Raw genomic sequence first — 21,247 nt, 5'->3', positions numbered from 1 at the left:
CATGTTAGTACCCATCGTGTTTCACATGCAGCATGACAGTGGTGTTTTGGTGATGTGGGCATCCCAGATGTTAGTGCATTCATGTTTCATGTGCATTGATATTGTGTCTAGTCATATTTTTATTCTTTACTTGTTTTGGTGTTGTTGTTTGTTAAAATTTTGGTTATTTGTAAAAAATGTTAGTGTATTCATGTTTTATGTGCATTGATATTGTGTCTAGTTATATTTTTATTGTTTATTTGTTTTGGTTTGTTGTTTGTTAAAATATTGGTATTTGTAAAATGAGAAAACTCATTTTAGAGTGGGAGTTTGTTTGGACTCTGCTACTCACTCCAACTGCCATCTAGTGGCAGCTTCAAACTGGGCAGGTCAGATTGTCCAGTATAGTCTGCTCCCTGTCAGAAGAATTTGCAACCTACGTGTGGAAGTGGACCTCCCCGGTCCTTTGTGCACACAGGTAGGATTAGCCGTTGTAACGGCTGAGCAGGTAGCTGTGAGACCCCGTAGCAGACGGGCGTGTATGTCTTCCAGCTAGGCCAGGAGCCGCAGTCAGCATGCTGCCTGTGCAAGTTGTAAAGTTTAATGTAATAAATACTTATAACAGACAACTTGTTCCGTCTAGTTATTGTGAGTGGAAACACGGGGAGGACAGTAAGTCCTCTCGCACTATACATTCACACTCCAATGAGCCACCACGGGAAGAAGAGCCCACGCGCACATTTACTAACAACATATATTTTCTCAAAACATAGACAGACATAAATTATGCTAAACAAGTTATTGATTGAATACTGTAAACAACTAACAGTTGGTTTAAGAGTACAATGGACAAGGATCCTGGGTGGCAGTAGTGAGTCAAGTACTCTGGTCCTAAAAATGTGGGTAACGCAATCTGAATTGATGTGATGCTGAGCAGACTTTGATTGATTAAATATACTATGTTTTCATTACAGAGGTGCAGCTTAGAGCGATTGGGATCTGTACGCCCTGACAATACTAGAGCAGCAGTACGTTACCCTGTTTGCTTCGTGCGGCAATGTAACTTGCAGCTAGCAAGATGGGTGTTGCGGGGGTGAGACGTGAGGCGGCACCTGTGAATCGATCGCGGCCATTAAAGAAATGCAAAATCTGACGGTCTATCGATCAGGCAGACGGATCGCAGTTTACTCTCCACCAGAGCCCTGAAATAACAGTAGATTTCAGTGAGTGACACACCCATTCACTGTTCGTACCAAGACCAATTTGGCTCACTTATACAATGGAATGCACAAGGATACCAAACGTCAAGACTGGTAAACCAAAAACGAATAAGTGTGCCCTCGGCAAATGAGTAGTCCAAGACATTTGAAGTCACACTGTCGGTGCAGTAAGAACTTCACCACAGGCTCTCCAGTCTAACTACTCGCAAGTGATGTCAGTCTCAGGACAGGTCCCAAGCACCAACCACACATTCCAGCGCATCGACCAGAAATCCTCTCCCAGACCAAACTCCAGCATCCGAGTACCTTGCATATCTTCAGAAAAAAATCCGTTTTCCCACGAAGTGCACGAACAACACTGCCTTCACGCTGTCTTGAGCCAATCATAGGGCTCTGGAGGTGCTAAACCTCCCCTCCCACATGACAGCAAAAGCTCTGTCGAACCAGGGCAAGAGTTAAACCTGCATCTCTGAAAAAAACGAAACCGCCAATTACTGGCTTTTTTAAAGTTTTTGCAGAGGTGGAAGGTGCTTTTCTCCGAAGTCATATCGCTTCCCACACCAACAAGCAACCAGATACAATCTTAAAGATCTTTATCTAAATCACCTGTGCCTTGGAGCTTGTTAGTCCTAGCTGTGAGGTGTAATAAAGATTCTATCTCTACACTTTTCTGAAACGCCAGAGTTTGTTATACAACCGAGGCAGCTAATGGAAGTGGGTCACAGGCCTATTTGCAGTATCGGCGAACACGAAAACTTGTGAATTTTTATTACCTGTGCCTCTCCACACAATGCTCGATTTACAACTCTGAGACGCCCGTGATTAGGATTGTGGAAAGGGCCAAATAAGGTGTCAGTCAGTTTCACTCCAAAATTGTAATTTCTTGTAATTTAATAACGCCCTTAAACCAAAATGGCACATAGCCAAACCTTTACAACTACGAGTTTCAAAATCCAATACTTTCATGGCTGAAGGCCTCCAAACAAGAAATCTTAAAAAGCAGCAAGATTAATTTCAAGTGACTGGAGACATGCAGTTAAAATTGCAAATATATATATATATATCACAGCTGGATAGAACAAACATATACAAGGTGCAATACAAATGGCTGAAGACCACAATTAAATTTCAAAATTTTAAAATATATCACCATAATCTTTTAAGGCATCAGGCCACAATATTTTCGCTTAAGTGGAAATTTTGAGAATCAGGCTTTACGCGGCTGTAGGCCCACAGTTGATTTTCCAAAAATTCAAAAATACTTTAACCTTTAAGTTTTCAATGGCCAAACACACACTAAATGAAAAAGCAACCCAATGACAATAACTAAATTTAAGAATAAGTTTTTAAGTAGCTGAAGGCCCACAACTGATTTACTTCAATTGATTTGCATAAAACACCATGAATGTTTTTCCTTTAAAGCATTGGCAATAATAGATTACCAACAGACCATTAAACACCCATGAAAAGGACAGTATAGACAACGGCACTCAGATGCCTCCAGTGGGGGGTGGGGGTGGGCCTGCCATTGACACATTAACGTTCACTTAGGTGAGACAGGTGGTGGCCCAACTACACTTGATCTGTCAGTAACCCAACCAAGAGACAGTCACAGACTGACCAACCAAACAACTTGCTAGCCACCAATTGGTACATAGAAACTCGAAGACCAAACTGTTATGGACGTGATTATCCACAATGAAATATGTATTAAGCTGGCAAAACTACACACCATGTTGGACAGCGACAACGGGTGAGGAAAGGACGCTGCCTGAAATTCGCTAGTGGCCAGGGCACAAGGCAGGTAACCAGAACACTAACGGCCACAAGGCAGAAAATTCCGCTGGTGCACTTGAATTGCAGTGAACCAATATAGTTAATTCCACCGCTTGGCGACGCGATTTCACCGCTACAAACACTTGGTGTTGCTCACAGGAAAAGCACCCCAACAGTGAACCACCGAAACGAACGACACAACATGAACGGATGTGGCTTGGGCACTTAACAAACCACTGAACTTTGACGTCCTGGGTCAGTGAGCCACGAAGGTCGTAGCGATCAGGCAGCTCCACACACACTCCGACATTGTGCAGGGACCGCCAGTGGACCCAGCTAACTGCACCGCACGGAGATACCCTCCCTGTCCGCACCAACCAACCGACTGCCCTCAGAATGCCGACAACTTCTAAAATAGTCATCAGTGGAAATAACGCCAACTACATACACAACCTGACAAACACTTGCATGAAGACCTAAACGATACCCAACAGTAACTAAGCATGCAAGAAGACAAATCAGGAGTCGATGCACACACACACACACACACACAGCCAATTCATGAACGATCAGCGAGCCAAAACGCGTCATCCGGTGGGGCGACCAACCGACTATCCTCCAAGTCCGTGGCCTGGCTCAAATGATGCGTGGTGGCAATGGTCAGGAGAGCCATGTCGACGCAGACCTCACTTCTCCAACCCGACTGCACTAGTGCCACATTGCAACTCCCCGACTGGCAGGTCTGGACTGCACTCCAGATGCGTTCCAACTGACTGGCAGCCTGAACTTGTGACCCAAACTCCTTACGACAGACAACGAGCAGGAAGTCATAGCAGTTGAGCAAAAATACTATGAGAGTGGATATATAGATACGTGCTGTTAGCACTGCTCACGGTCAAGCAAAGCAGCAACTCAGTGACACCAGTAACTTAAATTAACGTAGTGAGGTGGAAGTACGTTAAAAACAGGGTGTTAAATACATGATGATGGGAACATAAGCTACACAGGGCTCAACCTCCACTGTATAGATACGTCCCTTCAGTCTGTCGCCCCCAGCCCAGCCTTCGGCTGGCACCAATGCAGGTATCATGACATTGTTCTGCTGGAGACTTGTCTCAATGAGGGGCTGTTCTTCTGCCCTGTACAGCTGTGGACCTGTCCAGCAAGATTTACTGAGGGATGGGATCGCTACCAATTGCTTTCAACTCTAAACATGCCATTTCTATGAGCTAAGACCCATAAGAATACGTCATGATCTAAGCGCCCTACCAGGTTCCATCAGCATCTGCTCAGGCCGTTAACTTTCTAGAGTCTCGCTCAAGGTGCATCAGGTTGTAGTAAAATCTTTGACAATTTTCCATATACAAAATATAGGTGAGAGAGTAACTTGTCCTCTCTTAATTAGATGTATTAGGAATCTTGTGCATTTGTCCAAAAAAGTTAAAAAAGGATGAAAACTCCCACTTGCACAAAAACATGGAATGGAGAGTAGTGAAAGCATAAACATTATTTCGTTCTTGCCATAAACTATAGTTAATTATGTACAAAACAACAAAATTGCACAAAAGCAATAGTTTCTTTTTTCAGACAAGTTATTCATATTATTATTATTATTATTATTATTATTATTATTCTTGACAATGGCTGAAGTTGTATGAAAATGTTGATAACCATAACCATTATACAGCACGTGTTATTAATTTCACACTCTCATATTTATCTGAATTCAAAAGTTTGTGAACACCCAGAATGTTTACTTATGAGCCACCACTGGTTAAGACGCTGTCTCTGGTTCGCTTATCGAGTACAAGGGCAGCAGCACTGTGAAGCCAAGTGCAGGGTTGGCCCAGGTGACTGACAGCATAGAGGAGTTATGTAGGAATTTTACGAAGGAAGATTAGGTAGTGAAACTGGGTGGAGCAGGGAACAGTATTGACAGGGATCGGGAATATGGTGTAGGTGGTGAGACTGTAAAGATAGCTGCTCAAACTGGTGGCACTAATGTGCACTTTTAGCAACTGTTTCAGCACCATGGTCGGCCTCATCTTAATGTGGCTGTGAGGCACATTAACATGGGGCTGGGGCAGTTGCTGATGGCAGAGGGTGTGGCTCACATTTCAGTGGTGCCGGTTGGGTCCACCAATTGATCGGGTTTCACTAGGTATGGCCTGCACCTCAAAAGTATGGGAAGGGGAGGCTGGCAAAGCTTATAGGTGACAGTGTAGTGGGTGGTGGTGTGAACACTGATGGAAAAAAATTCTGTAGTAGTTAGTGTTAGAGCTGCACCGTTTTTAGACTGAAGTCAGCTGATAGGTATACCTGCTTAAAGGAAGTCCCTCTAACTAAGGGCTCACCTTCAGACAAAGTCATGTTTCCAAGTAGAGGAGGAATTAGCATATTTCATCAAAATATAAGAGGTGTTAGAAATAAAGTTAGTGACTCTGAAATTATTGATATGTTGAGGCACCATTTAAATAATTTGACAAATCAGAGGCTTCCTTTACCAGGATACAGATTAGCTGGCTGTTTTTCAAGGAGTTCCTTGTGGTGTGGGGGAGTGGCTATGTATGTAAAAAACAGTATTCCATTTGAGTCCATAGACATACGACGGCACTGCACTGAACAGATATTTGAATGTTGTGTAGGGGCAGTTGAATTTAGTGAAACTAAACTTATTAATTGTCGTTGTTTATAGGTCCCCTAACTCTGACTTCAGAGCATTTCTACTCAAGCTAGAGAAGGTTCTTGATACACTTTGTAGGAAGTACCAGAAATTAGTCATATGTGGTGACTTCAGTAGAAATTTTATATATGATGGTGCAAGAAAAAGGATGTTGGTAGATCTCCTAAATACATATGATCTGATGCAGACTGTTTTTTCCAACTAGGGTGCAGGCGAACAGTAGCACAGCCATAGACAATATTTTTATTCATTCTTCATTACTAGATGGGAGTTCTGTTAGTAAAAGGGTGAATGGCCTTTCAGACCATGATGCACAAATTTTAACACTAAACGGCTTTTGTTCTCATACAAATGTCACATATAATTACAAACTATGTAGGAAACTTAATCCAACAGCAACAGAGAATTTTTTAAACTTTGTCAAGGAACAAGAGTGGCAGGATGCTTATAGTGCTGATAACATAGATGATAAATATAATGCTTCCCTTAACACATTTCAGCCGGCTGATGTGGCCGTGTGGTTTTAGGCGCTTCAGTTTCGAACTGCGCAATGGCTACAGTCGCAGGTTCGAATCCTGCCTCAGGCATTGATGCGTGTGATGTCTTTAGATTAGTTAGGTTTAAGTAGTTCTAAGTTCTAGGGGACTGATGACCTCAGATGTTGAGTCCCATAGCGCTCAGAGCCATTTGAACCATTTGAATTGAACACATTTCTCACACTCTTTGAGGGTTGCTGTCCATTAGAATGTTCTAAATGCGGTACTAGCAGTAATAGGCAGCCCAGGTGGTTGACTAGTGAGATATGGATATCATGTAGAACAAAGTGGGAATTATATCAAAATGATAGAACTAGTTACAATCAAGCTAGAGTAGCCCATTACAGACAGTATTGTAAGGTGCTTAAAATGTTATTAGGAAGGCAAAGAGTATGTGGTATGCAAACAGAACAGCTAATTCAAAGGATAAAATTAAAGCCATGTGGTCAGTTGTGAAGGAAGTGTCTGGTCAGCAGCACAAGGTCCAAGATATAAAGTTCAGTTCATAGTAAAAATATTTCTGCTACTGATAAATGAGATATGTGTACAGTTTCTAACAATAATTTTCTGAGGATTGCTGGTGAATTAAATAAAAAATTAGTTTCTACGGGGAGTCATATAACTCTCTTGGCAAATGCCTTTTCGAGATTGATGTCTGAAATAGTCCTCTGCGATAGTGACAAGGGTGAGGTTGAGTCATTAATTAAATCACTGAAGACTAAGGACTCTCATGGTTATGATGGAGTGCCTAGCAGAATATTAAAGTACTGTGCTGGCCATGTTAGCCATGTATTCAGCCATACTTGTAATTTTTCCTATAGGAATGGTCAGTTTCCTGAACGATTTAAGTACTCAGTAGTAAAGCCGCTCTATAAAAAGGGAGAAAGGGATAATGTAGATAATTTTGGACCTATTTCTATGCCATCAGTGTTTGCTAAAGTTATTGAAAATGCTGTGTATGTAAGGATAATTGATCATTTTATATCACACGATTTGCTGTCACATGAACAGTTCGGCTTTAAAACTCGTTTAACAACTGAAGGTGCTATATTCTCTTTTCTCTGTGAGGTACTGTATGGGTTAAACAAAAGGTTTCGAATGCTAGGCATATTTTTTGATTTAACTATGGCGTTTGATTGTGTTGATCACAAAATATTGCTGCAGAAGTTGGTCCATTATGGAATACGGGGAGTAGCTCACAATGGGTTCACCTGTCACTTTAGCAACAGACAGCAAAACATCAATATACACGATGTTGAGAATGGCCGTGATGTGGAGTCTGAGTGGGGTATGGTCAAGTGGGAGATGCCCCAGGGATCAGTGTTGGGGCCACTCCTGTTCCTTACTTATATAAATGATATTCCCTCTAGTATTACGGATAACTCTAAAATATTTCTGTTTGGTGATGACACTAGCTTGGTAGTAAAGGATGTTGTGTGCAACATCGGCACGGTTTCAAAAAGTGCAGTTTATGACCTGAGCTCTTGGTTCGTAGAAAATAAACTAACTCTAAATCACAGTAAGATTTAGTTTTTACAGTTTCTAACACACAATTAAACAAAAACTCATGTTTTAATTTCACAGAATGGGCATGTGATTAATGACACTGAACAGTCCAAATTTCTAGGTTTTCAGATAGATAGTAAAGTTGTTGTGGAAAGCCCATGTGGTATTCGAATGGTATCTGAAGTGAGTGATCGTTCGACACGAAAATTAGTCTATTTTGCTTATTTCCATTCGCTTTGTCGTATGGTATTATATTTTGGGGTAACTCTGCCCTTTCTAAAAGGATATTTTGGCTCAGAAACGGGCGGTTCGGGCAATAAGTAGTGTAAGTTCACGAACCTCTTGTCGACCCCTGTTCACGGGTCTGGGTATTTTCACATTGGCCTCTCAATATATATATATATATATATATATATATATATATATATATATATATTCCTTACTGTTATTTCATGTTAACAATATTAGCTTATTCCCAAGAATAAGCAGCTTTGACGCAGTTAATACTCGGCGGAAATCAAACCTGCCTTTGGATCGGACTTCCTTAAGTCTTGTGCAGAAAGGTGTGCAGTACACTGATGTATCCATTTTCAATAAGCCACTACTCGAATTCAAAAATCTTAGCAGTAATCCACATGCTTCCAAATCGAAACTGAAGAGTTTCTTCAAGGGTTACTCCTACTATTCTGTCAAGGATTTCCTTGAAAAATTAAGCTGATTCTTGTTGTATTGTTGATTGCGTTTACTTGAACTTATGGATTGATTTTTTTCGGGCTTATAAACATTTTATTTTTATCTATTATTACTTTTATGTTGTAATTGCATATAGTGACACGTTCCATGACCTGAACTTGGTCCTAAGGAACTTGACGTGTAAATAAATAAACTCGCCATCAACTTTCATGTCACATCTGCGACGCATTAATCCATTACACGTTCGTTTTCTTTATAAACTGTAAGCAGCCTGCTCTGGGAGAAGGAGGCTGGCCTAATCTCACCAGCCCATGCGCTAAGAGCCGATTACAAGCTTCCACTCCCAGTATCCTTCGCTGAGGGTCCCAGAAAAACTGTGCGGTCAGTAACTGCGCATACGTTTATAAACGGCGACAGGGTTGCCCTTCCGATCGGTACAGGGACAATCAAAATAACAATGCACCTGCACGACATACCAGAGTGATACAGCACTTTTGTCGATGTGTGTTCTAGGGAGAGTAAGATTTTGTTTATAAATAGCTGCCACACATTGGTAACGAAGGTTGAGGCAGATAGCATTGTAAAGTACTTCAGTTTTCTTGACACCGTGCATCGGTACTGGCGTTGCTATATTTCCCGGGACGTCCCATATGTCCGGCATGATTTTAAACGTCCCGCCGGGAAAGGCTGTGTCCCGTATTTCAACCTTGTTTGCTATTTATTGCAAATATTTCGCCGGTCAGCTGACAAGTACCTATTATCTACACGCGTACCACATGAAGGTACGACTAGGTTGGCGAGAAAAAAACGAACACGTATATCTTTCAGAGTGAGCTCTGATTTCCCTTATTTTATTAAGATGATCGTTTCTTCCTATGTAGGTCGGCGTCAACAAAATATTTTCGCATTCGGAGGAGAAAGTTGGTGATTGGAATTTCGTGATAATATTCTGCCGCAATGAAAAAACGCCTTTGTTTTAATGGTGCCCATCACAAATCCGGTATCATGTCAGTGACACTCACTCCCATATTTCGCGATAATACAAAACTTGCTGCTCTTTGTTGAACTTTCTCGATGTACTCTGTTAATCCTATCTGGTAAGGATCCCAGACGGCGCAGCAGTATTCCGAAAGAGGATGGACAAGCGTAGTGTATCCAGTCTCTTTAGTAGATCTCTTACATTTTCTAAGTTTTCTGCCAATAAAACGCAGTCTTTGATTTGCTTTCTCCACAACATTTTTTATGTGTTCTTTACAATTTAAACTGCTCGTAACTGTAATTCCTAGGTATTTAGTTGAATTTACGGTCTTTAGATTTGACTGATTTATCGTGTAACCAAAGTTCAATGGATTCCTTTTAGCGTTCATGTGGATGACCTCATACTTTTTATTATTAAGGTCAATTACTAATTTTCGTATCATTCAGATCTCTTTTCTAAATCTTTTGGAATTTATTTTGATTTTCTCATGAGTTTACAGGACGATAAATGACAGCATCATCTGCAAACGAACTGAGACATCTACTCAGATTGACTCCTAAATCGTTTATGCAGATAAGGAAGAAGAGAGGTCCATTAACACTACTTACGGGAATTAGAAATCACTTCTGTTTTAGTCGGTGGCTTTCCATCAATTATTATGAATTCTGACCTCTCTCAGAAGAAACCACGGGTCCAGTCACATAACTGAGACGATATTCCATAAGCACCCAGTTTCATTACAAGCCGCTTGTGTGGTACAGTATCACAAGCCTTTTGGAAATCTAGAAATACGGAATCAATTTGAATTCCCTAGTCAACAGCTCTCAACACTTAGTGTGTGGAAAGAGCTAGTTGTGTTTCACAAGAATTCTCGAGGTAATTCGTAATGTTCGGACACAATATATGTTCCAAAATCCTGATGCACATCGACGTTAATGATATAGGCCTGTAGTTACATTACCTTTCTCGAATATTGGTGTGACCTGTGTAACTTTCCAGTCCTTGGGTATGGATGTTTCGTAGAGAGAGCGATTGTATACGATGGTTAAGTATGGAGCTATTGCATCAGCATGCTCTAAAGGGAACCTAATTGGTATACAGTGTGGACCAGAAGACTTGCTTTTATTAAGTGATTTAAATTGCTTTACTACTCCGAGGATATCAGCTTCTAAGTTACTCATGTTGGCAGCTGTTCTTGATTCGAATTATGGAATATTTAATTCGTCTTCTTTGTGAAAAAATTTCAAAAGGCTGTGTATAGTAACTCTGCTTTGGCAGCACTGTCGTCGATAGTATTTCCATTGCTATCGCGCAGAGAAGGCAGAAATTGTGTCTTGCAACTAGCCTACTTCACATACGGAGATAGTCTCTTTGGATTTTCTGCTAGGTTTTGAGACAAAGTTTCGTTGTGGAAACTATTATACGCCTCTCGCTTTGATGTCCGCGCTAAATTTCCATCGTTCATTGTTTTTCGAGAACTGCCGAGCGTTGAACGTGTTACGCTTGTGAATTATTTCTAAAGCTGTAGACAAAATGAGTGATGTAAGTGACAGTGGCTCAGATAATTCGTCTAGAAGTGATGGAATACCTTCTACGAAAGCCAAAAGGCTTACTAAGTATAATCCGAATAAGGAAAATAGAAAAGAAATCTCACACAAGGCGTACTGACGCCTGTGCAATAAAGATTCCTCGTGTGCTCATGGAGGCGTTGCTGAAGTGAAACAACATGCTTCTACTAAGACTCACTAGACTCGTGTGGAGGCTTTCACGGCCGGCGTCTTCAGTAATTAAAACTTCCGGGCTAAGAGGCCGTGGTCTAATAGTAGAAATACTTCTCCCTGACGTTTCGTTGCCAGCTGCGGGCAACATCGTCTGAGGTGAGTCTACGACAGTCGTAGACTCACCTCAGATGATGTTGCCCGCAGCTGGCAACGAAACGTCAGGGAGAAGTATTTCTACTATTGGACCACGGCCTCTTAGCCCGGAAGTTTTAATTACTGGACTCACTAGACTGTTTGTTAGTAACAGAGCACCAAGCACCTTATCCTAATATTTCTCGAAGCGTAAACCATCCGTCTCGGAGAGGGACAAGATTACTGCTCGAAAACACGCGTCTGTTTATCACACTGTAAAGCATTATCTTAGTTACAAGGGTGTAGATTGTTCACACAAATTATTACCATACATCTGCAGTGATTCAAAAATCGACCAAAGTTTTAGCAGCGGAAGAACAAAAGTGGAAGCTGCTGCATGCGAAGTATTGGCCAAAGAATCTATTCAAAATAATTTATGGACCATTAAAAAAAAAATCTTTTCTACAGCGGCAGATGCAAGTAAGGAAAAAAATCGAAAAATGTTTCCCGTTTGCTTACGCATCTTTGATTATCATTCTGGGATTGTATATGGTCAACTGGAATTTGTAAAATGTAACGATGAACTTGCATATCAAGTTTCGAAATTATTAAATAGCGTTTCGGCTTTCGTTGCTGGCACGCTTAAGTAAACGACGGCAGAAACCATTCCATTTATACGCTTCTTTAAGCTGAAAATGGTAAATTGTCAGAGTTGGTTTCCCCGTCCACATTCTCTACAATGCTGCAAAATACAGTACTGATAAACTGGAAGTGGATGTAGAAAAGTTTGATAGTGCAAATATACAGTCACTTCAGTAGCTCTGCGAAACGGAGAGCGTACTTTCAACTCCAATTTGAAGCGCATGTGGTGTAATGGAAAAAAAAACCATGTGGCCACGAGATTTTTATATCTTGGTCCTGCTGTCGAAAGAGTATTAAAAATGCCCTGCACTAAAATTTCATTTTCTGCAACTCCGCGGTGAATGTCCTTGTCTCCTAGAAAAGATAATCACATGTGAAGAAGAAGAGAAAAAAAAAAAACTTTGGCGTTTTCGTATTTCTGTATAGCGTAATGTTTTCAGCAGAAACAACAATGAAGAAGACTGAATCAAATTCTCTGTCAGTTGTTGAGATACATGCTGAACGGCACGGGATTCGCGAAAAGATTGAGCAAAAAATAAAAGACAATATTTTCGGAAGCAAGACACTGTGGAATTCGGCATGGGTTTCGAAAAAGACGATCGTGTGAAACCCAGCTTGCGCTATTCGTCCATGAGACTCAGAGGGCCATAGACACGAGTTCCCAGGTAGATGCCGCCTTTCTTGACTAACGCAAGGCGTTCCATACGGTTCCCCACAATCGTTTAATGAACTAAGTAAGAGCACATGGACTATCAGACCAATTGTGTGATTGGATTGAGGAGTTCCTATATAACAATGGAGAGAAGTCTTCCGAAGTAAGAGTGATTTCAGGTGTGCCGCAGGGGAGTGTCGTAGGAACGTTGCTATTCACAACATATATAAATGACCTTATGGATAACATCGCAAGTTCACTGAGGCTTTTTGCGGATGATGCTGTAGTATATTAAGAGGTTGTAACAATGGAAAATTGTACTGAAATGCAGGAGGATCTGCAACGAATTGACACATGGTGCATGGAATGGCAATTGAATCTCAATGTAGACAAGAGTAATGTGCTGCGAATACATAGAAAGAAAGATCCTTTATCATTCACCTACAATATAACAGGTCAGCAACTGGAAGCAGTTAATTCCATAAATTATCTGGGAGTAGACATTAGGAGTGATTTAAAATGGAATTTGTTGTTGTGGTCTTCAGTCCTGAGACTGGTTTGATGCAGCTCTCCATGCTACTCTATCCTGTGCAAGCTTTTTCATCTCCCAGTACCTACTGCAACCTACATCCTTCTGAATCTGCTTAGTGTATTCATCTCGTGGTCTCCCTCTACGATTTTTACCCTCCACGCTGCCCTCCAATACTAAATTGGTGATCCCTTGATGCCTCAGAACATGCCCTACCAACCGATCCCTTCTTCTGGTCAAGTTGTGCCACAAACTTCTCTTCTCCCCAATCCTATTCAATACTTCCTCATTAGTTACATGATCAGCATTCTTCTGTAGCACCACATTTCGAAAGCTTCTATTCTCTTCTTGTCTAAACTATTTATCGTCCATGTTTCACTTCCATACATGGATACACTCCATACGAATACTTTCAGAAATGACTTCCTGACACTTAAATCAATACTGGATGAGCATCTCCGCTATATGGTGGGTAGCAACTATGCTTTTCTCAAAAAAATGATTTTGTTTTTCATTAGCCTCGGGTAAAAAAAAAATGAAATCCCGTTTTTTTGCCCAGGTACACATTTGTCCCTGAGCCGTAGTTGTGTCCGGCTCTTCGAAAAGCGCGCCAGGCGGAGTGCCTTCGCTTTGCGTGTAGTGTTTTGCGGTGGCGCTTTCGGTTTGGCGCGCTGTTTGGATCGCTACCGCCCTCTGGCGGGAGGTGGAGCAAGTGTAGGGTCGCGTGACGATTGAGGAGTGCGTACTGGGCGGTGACCGAGAGAGGTGGTGGCGCGAGCGTGGCTCTGTTGTTGGGGTTCGTCAACTGCTCGCCACGTGCTTTGCTTGACCTCTTGGCTGTCAGGGGCTAAGCCTGCCTTACCCGCATGTACGTGGCTCATGAAACTTAGAAGCCGTGGTACAGGAGATCGGCGCGTGGGACCGTATGTCTTCTTACCCGCCGTTGAAACCACTGGCAGCGATTGGCTCTGCATTTGGAAGTGCAACATATTCCCGGCGTTGTGGTGGAGTGTGACAAGTTGAGTACTGTTTTTACGTAACAGAATTAGTTAAGGGGTTTTTCAAGTTCTAGTGAAGTGTATGAGTTTCTTCACCAGTGGTTTTGTAGGGGTCTTCCCACCACAGTTTTCGTTTGCCTGTCCGCGGGAATGTGGTAATTGCTTCTTGGTCGGGCTGTTTCAGTCACACCTCGATTGGGTGATTTAGGGTCGGTGCCGTGTGTCTCTGTGGTTCAGAGTCTGTACAGGCACCGCCCTTGCCACATCTTCTGGTTTTGGGTAACTCGGGGAGATGGTGGCTTGTAATGCAAGTTTTGGTGCTGATCTGCTGTGGCCCTGTAGACCACCAATACCTATTCCGACTATTGCGATCTGGGCCCCTTTAGAGAAGGTTTGTATGCTGGCTTATTCACATTTATCTTGTAACAACTGACAGGCGTATATAAGTTATTTAATTGGCAAGAGACAACTATTTTAAATTTAGTACAAACTAGCTACTTAAAGGTTTTTTTAAGGAATTGTGATCAAAAAGTCAGTATAAATTTGAAAACTTAATAAACCATGGAATAATGTAGATAGAGAGGTACAAATTGACACACATGCTTGGAATGACATGGGGTTTTATTAGAACGAAAAAAAAGACACCCCATATTGCTAGTCGCGTGAAAGATCTCTTGCGCGCGTCGTTTGGTGATGATTGTGTGCTCAGCTGCTACTTTCGTCAAGATTCGCCTCCCAGGTCCCCAGACCTCAGTCCGTCGATTATTGGCTTTGGGGTTACCTGAAGTCGCAAGTGTATCGTGATCGACCGACGTCTCTAGGCATGCTGAAAGACAACATCCGACGCCAATGCCTCACCATAACTACTGACATGCTTTACAGTGCTATTCACAACATTATTCCTCGACTACAGCTATTGTTGAGGAATGATTGTGGACATATTGAGCATTTCCTGTAAAGAACATCATCTTTGCTTTGTCTTACATTGTTATGCTAATTATTGCTATTCTGATCAGATGAAGCGCAATCTGTCGGACATTTTTTTTAACGTTTGTATTTTTTCGGTTCTAATAAAACCCCATGTTATTCCAACCATGTCTGTCAATTTGTACCTCTCTATCTACATTATTCCGTGATTCATTCAGTTTTCAAATTTGTACTGACTTTTTGATCACCCGGTATATATGATAAGTTTAAAATCTTATTATTGGGAATTTGTTAACGTAATACCTTGCAATATCCTTTACTTAGAGAAAATTTGCCAGCTATTTAAGAGTTTTTTTTTAAATTGTTGTTAATAACATTTTATTATTGGGAAGTTGTTAAAGTCATATCTTGCAATCTCCTTTTCATAAAGAAAATTTGTCAGCTATTGGAAATTGTTTTTGAATTTTTTTTTTAAATGTCATACTTAAAAATGTATTATTGAGAAAGTCTTTAAAATAAAAAGGTATCTTTAGTAGTGTGTGTTATTTCACCAGCACCTCCTGGCCCCTACTTCCACGATAACGTTTTGGAATAACATGTGTACTTGAGTTGTTTGTGAACCGCCCTAATTGATGGTTCAGTCCCTTATAGGGTAAAAAATACCTGGCAACACTGCTCGGTACTCGTAGTCCTTACCTTCGGGAGTGCCTTAGGGGGCCTGATGTGCATCCCAGCTACTTGCACGGTGTTCGGCAGCAGTGGCCTCGGGTAGTCAAAGCTGAAGTGTTTGTTGACCAGCAGCAGGGACGCGTTGCGTTCCAGTTCCGCCAGGGGGGGGAGGGGGGGGGGGGCATACTGGGATCCCCGAAGTGCTCGCGCACCATCTCGTCCATGACTGGGAAGTAGACGAGGACTCGGTGTAGGTTGATCGCGAGCGAGAACAGGGTGTTGTAGGTCTTCTGGAAGAGGCTCATGCTGCTGCTGTAGGCCAAGCCGGCCTCGGGCAAGTACGCCAGAGGGTACGGGTTGCCCATCGGATGGTTGTTCCAGCTGCCGCCGCCGCCGAAGGCGCACGTGAGCACGGTCGGCGCCCGGTACTTGTGCGAGAAGGCGAGGAAGCAGACGTAGAAGAAGCCCTCCGTGATGAGCAGGTCGTACGTCCGCTGCCGGGAGTCTATGAGGTAGCGAACTCCCGGGTCGTCCATCAGGCGCCGGCACACGTCCCTGCCGATACCTGACACCACCGTCTGCTGCGTGAATGGCGAAAGCGAGCCGTACTCCACGAAGTCAAACTCTGCCAGCAAGAGAAAAACACCGTTGCTGTACCGGTGTATGCCGGATGGTTACAATTAAACTTTCATCTACATCTAGATGATTACTCTGCAATTCACATTTAAGTGCTTGGCAGGAGGGTTCATCGAACCACAATCATACTATCTCTCTACCATTCCACTCCCGAACAGCGGGCGGGAAAAACGAACACCTAAACCTAACTGTTCAGCTCTGATTTCTCTTATTTTATTTTGATGATCATTCCTACCTATGTACGTTGGGCTCAACAAAATATTTTCGCATTCGGAAGAGAAAGTTGGAGACTGAAATTTTGTAAATAGATCTCGCCGTGACGAAAAACGTCTTTGCTTTAATGACTTCCATCCCAACTCGCGTATCATATCTGCCACACTCTCTCCCCTATTACGTGATAATACAAAACGAGCTGCCCTTTTTTGCACCCTTTCGATTTCCTCCGTCAATCCCACCTGGTAAGGATCCCACACGCCGCAGCAATATTCTAACAGAGGACGAACGAGTGTAGTGTAAGCTGTCTCTTTAGTGGACTTGTTGCATCTTCTAAGTGTCCTGCCAATGAAACGCAACCTTTGGCTCGCCTTCCCCACAATATTATCTATGTGGTCTTTCCAACTGAAGTTGTTCGTAATTTTAACATCCAGTGACTTAGTTGAATTGACAGCCTTGAGAATTGTACTATTTATCGAGTAATCGAATTCCAACGGATTTCTTTTGGAACTCATGTGGATCACCTCACACTTTTCGTTATTTAGCGCCACCCCATACAGCAATCTTTTCTAAATCGCTTTGCAACTGATACTGGTCTTCGGATGACCTTACTAGACGGTAAATTACAGCATCATCTGCGAACAACCTAAGAGAACTGCTCAGATTGTCACCCAGGTCATTTATATAGGTCAGGAACAGCAGAGGCCCCAGGACGCTTCCCTGGGGAACACCTGATATCACTTCAGTTTTACTCGATGATTTGCCGTCTATTACTACGAACTGCGACCTTCCCGACAGGAAATCACTAATCCAGTCGCACAACTGAGACGATACCCCATAGGCCCGCAGTTTGATTAGAAGTCGCTTGTGGGGAACGGTCTCAAAAGCTTTCCAGAATCAACTTGAGATCCCCTGTCGATAGCGGCCATTACTTCGTGCAAATAAAGAGCTAGCTGCGTTGCACAAGAACGATGTTTTCTGAAACCATGCTGATTACATATCAATAGATGGTTCCCTTCGAGGTGATTCATAATGTTTGAATACAGTATATGCTCCAAAACCCTACTCCAAACCGACGTCAATGATATAGGTCTGTAGTTCCATGGACTACTCCTACTACCCTTCTTAAACACTGGTGCGACCTGCGCAATTTTCCAATCTGTAGGTACAGATCTATCGGTGAGCGAGCGGTTGTATATGGTTGCTAAGTAGGGAGCTATTTTATCAGCGTAATCTGAAAGGAACCTAATCGGTTTACAATCTGGACCTGAAGACTTGCCCGTATCAAGCGATTTGAGTTGCTTCGCAACCCCTAAGGTATCTACTTCTAAGAAACTCATGCTAGCAGCTTTCCCTATTTAAACCTTATAACATGGAAACCAATAACTGTATGAGGAGCAAACCTGGTAGCATCAATGTCCAGACTATGGGATGCTTGATTTCCATGCATCGCAACACCGACGTCCAGTTGCAACTATGGCCACCAGGTGCTGTGATCAGTCTCACACAGCTGTCAGTTTACCCATTCATTTTACGTGACTGCAATTACCAATGAAGATTTCTTTGCAATAACAATAAACAAGGCTCAAGGTCAGAGAGAGGGGTAAGAAGACAGAGAGAGCGGGGTGAGTTGGAGGAAATGGTGATAGACAAACAAAGGGGCGAGGAGGTGATGCACAGAGAGAGGGATTAGAGGAGGAGGGGTGGACAAACAGGGGGAGGACGAAAAGGGCAGAAAGAGAGGAAGGGGGCAAGGAATTTAGGCTGTATATCCAACAGTCATACATATTTAGCAATTCTGAAGGATTGTCGAGTTCGATAGTAGAGGAATAAAAGGTGTTATATGCACATTAATTCGGAAATGCTTTATTTCCATACTAGAGCTCATTTTCTACCTCTCTTCATAATCACATTAATCAAGGGAAACATAGAAACAGAACGTACCTGCACTACATGAAACGTTTCCTTACATTAAATGTTCTAGAGACCCTCTAGTTACATTGGGTTAGAATGTACAGTAAGTCGTAATTGTTAGGTCCACCGCGAGTGTTCATTGTGCCACTGGACTGACATAATTGTTCTACTAGCATCAAGCACGTAGCACCAGCTGTATAGTATCTCTCGTGGACTTGGTTTCCAGTACACTGCAATGAAAGTGTACTCAAATGCGGAATTGCAGATGCCCTTTTGAGTGCGGATTAACAGACGGTAATGAACGTGGCGCTCAACGGTTCTGTCGGGAGTGGTTTACGAAACGACTGTGTCGCTGTACCAGGACGTTTGAAACGACTGATTGGCGTCGTAGGGAGCATGGGGCGATTTAGTCTACTTCTCGCCATTGTGGGAGGCCTAGGACGGCGACACCTCATCTGGAGGAGGAAATTCTTCTTGAAGTTGACGACAATCCCAGCGTCAGTGCGAGACAGTTGCTACAGGTACCATGTACGGCGTGCGCAGCCACTGCCGGCAGCTAAACTTTTGTTCACGGGTACACTTCTACGAATGGTTTATTCAACAATGTGTCAACCCTCACTTTAGTGTAAACGTGCTGTCAAGGATGACGCTTTATTTTCACGTGATCATGTAATCTGTGTGGCACACATTACTCGTTAAAGCCTATACTATGGTAAGTGAGCGGGGTTCACCTTATGAGAAAGGATTTTCGTATAGATATCGAGCGTGTGAACCTGAATGGTGGCAAATCAGACTTACATCCACTCTGTGATAACAATGATACGTCAAGTAAGTTCGAAATGCAATTACACGTCAGGATGGACCAAAAGCAACTCTGAAGATGCTACCGATTAGTTAATAATACGGTCGCCAGCCTAATTAGGCATTAACTGAGTTTCTTCCCTGTACAAGTTGGTATATATTCACGCAAAACAACAAGTAGTAACACTGCATAATACAGTAGAATTTTAGAACCAAAAATTCTATTGAACTGATAGTTTCAAGTTCTGTACTGCTATGGAAAACCATGAATACATAACACTACACTATAATGTATACTACAAAACTTTATACTGTCTATTAATCTGATTAAAATCGGGCATAGGTTACCCAAGAAATAGCACTTTCGTGTCGCGCACAAAATGTCAATTTTGATAAAGAGAAAACACTGATAAATTTTGAATTTTATATTGGTTTTAACTTTTGCTGGTCAAACCAATTTAGAACACATCAGAATTCAAATGAATGAGGGGGGACCCTGAAACTGTTATGACCGCTGTATTTAAAAAAAATGATTACTGAATTTATTATGCGTTCAAGATTTCCAGTATATAAGTTACTACTCTTTTCATCTTATTTACTGCTCATTTAAATACCTTTATATCTGTCTCGAAATAATAAACTTCATTACTATATCAATATTAAAGGTATCTTTCAACTTCGTTAGACCTTCGTTATTCATTTACTGGTTCATTAACAAAACATTTATTTAAACACCATTCTAACATAGCTAGTTCTGTAAATAATTATTATTAACACAAATTTTAATTTTCATTTTAGGACACTCGGATTGCACAACATTTGGAAAGGACCCTGTCTAGGTTAGTTGTGAGGATACTTAAATGATGGAAAAGTTCTGGTAAAATTTAGGTTATTATTGCACCAAACAAACACAGTTCACTCTCTGATCCATACCAATACAGTACTAAAAGTTTCAACCTGCTAGTATCGATGCGGCGGTTGGCGGGCGGCGAGATGACGAGGCACAGAGCACACACACAACCACAGCTATGGCTTTTGACGTATCGGCACTTTAATTCTTCTTAGCGTCGCAATACCTTTCCATTTAGTGCCTATGGAATTTTTCCATGCTGTGTGGGCGTTGGAACGGCATACCCGAGGCTCAGTGAAGCTATGTCTTCCAGGAGGGCCTCCTCACTCCAGAAGGTGTTGCTGAAACCAGTGCCAAACTCCAACTACCACTACTGAGCCCGTTGTGCCGTGCAGTGCCCGCGCGCATTTTCTCGCGCTCGCCTGCCATCCACCTTTTACCGCTCCCTGACAGACCGGGTATTCACCCGAGGTTTTGCATTCTACATATCCTAACACATTGCCTACGTATGGACCAGACGCACAGTTACAATTTTAAACATCTTACAACAGTTTCAACATTTGATACATTTCAATTCTATTACAATATTGCTTGACATTTGACATAAGCATTAATATTCACATTGAAACTTATTTACAATTTTCTTAACATAATGACATGAAACAAGAAAGAAATGAAATCAGAACATCAATTACACAAGTTTATCGAAAAATCAGAAGAAAAAAATTACTTATATGTACAATAGTACAGAGTCGTTGTTGTTACAATCAGACTGTAAATTTGCACAGTCAGCACATAAGGGCCTTCTAGGACGCTCACGAAATTGTGCAACAACGTCACTAACAAAGATTTTTTGCTAACGTTCGGGTCAGCATTGTTGGTGACTGTTAGTGCCTCTTGTTCTTCCACCCAAGCTACACGGGACAAACTTACAATGCTTTCTTAGGGAATACTGTACCTTTTCTATTGGAACATGTGCGACAAAACATGAACTTCATACACGATGGAGCTCCTCTTCATCTCATCTTTAGTGTTCCTAGGCTTCTAAATAGTAGATTAATTGACCTGTGGATGGATAGAGGTTGACCAGTCGCTATTTCTCCGCGCACTGCGGACATAAACCCAATACACTTTTATCTGCGAGTGCATTTGAAAGCGCCTCTGTACAGAACCCCAGTCGAAGATTAGCAT

At 42.0% G+C, this 21,247-nt stretch overlaps 1 protein-coding gene across 1 annotated transcript in view; it reads right to left on the bottom strand.

Annotated features, from left to right (window-relative positions):
- The window catches only part of LOC126419374 (UDP-glycosyltransferase UGT5-like), a 60,572-nt gene extending 42,555 nt beyond the window's left edge, over positions 1-18,017 (bottom strand). The window contains exons 1-2 of the mRNA XM_050086562.1: positions 18,014-18,017; positions 15,855-16,267 (exon numbers count right to left, since the gene is read on the bottom strand). Of these exons, the coding sequence (XP_049942519.1) occupies positions 15,855-16,267; positions 18,014-18,017 (417 nt within the window). The remainder of the gene's footprint in view (positions 1-15,854; positions 16,268-18,013) is intronic.
- Between the last annotated feature and the right edge of the window lie 3,230 nt (positions 18,018-21,247).

Source organism: Schistocerca serialis, chromosome 9, assembly GCF_023864345.2.
Source record: "Schistocerca serialis cubense isolate TAMUIC-IGC-003099 chromosome 9, iqSchSeri2.2, whole genome shotgun sequence".
NCBI lineage: Eukaryota > Metazoa > Arthropoda > Insecta > Orthoptera > Acrididae > Schistocerca > Schistocerca serialis.
The sequence above is the reverse complement of the archived record's forward strand: the minus strand, read 5'-3'. Positions and strand labels throughout refer to the sequence as shown.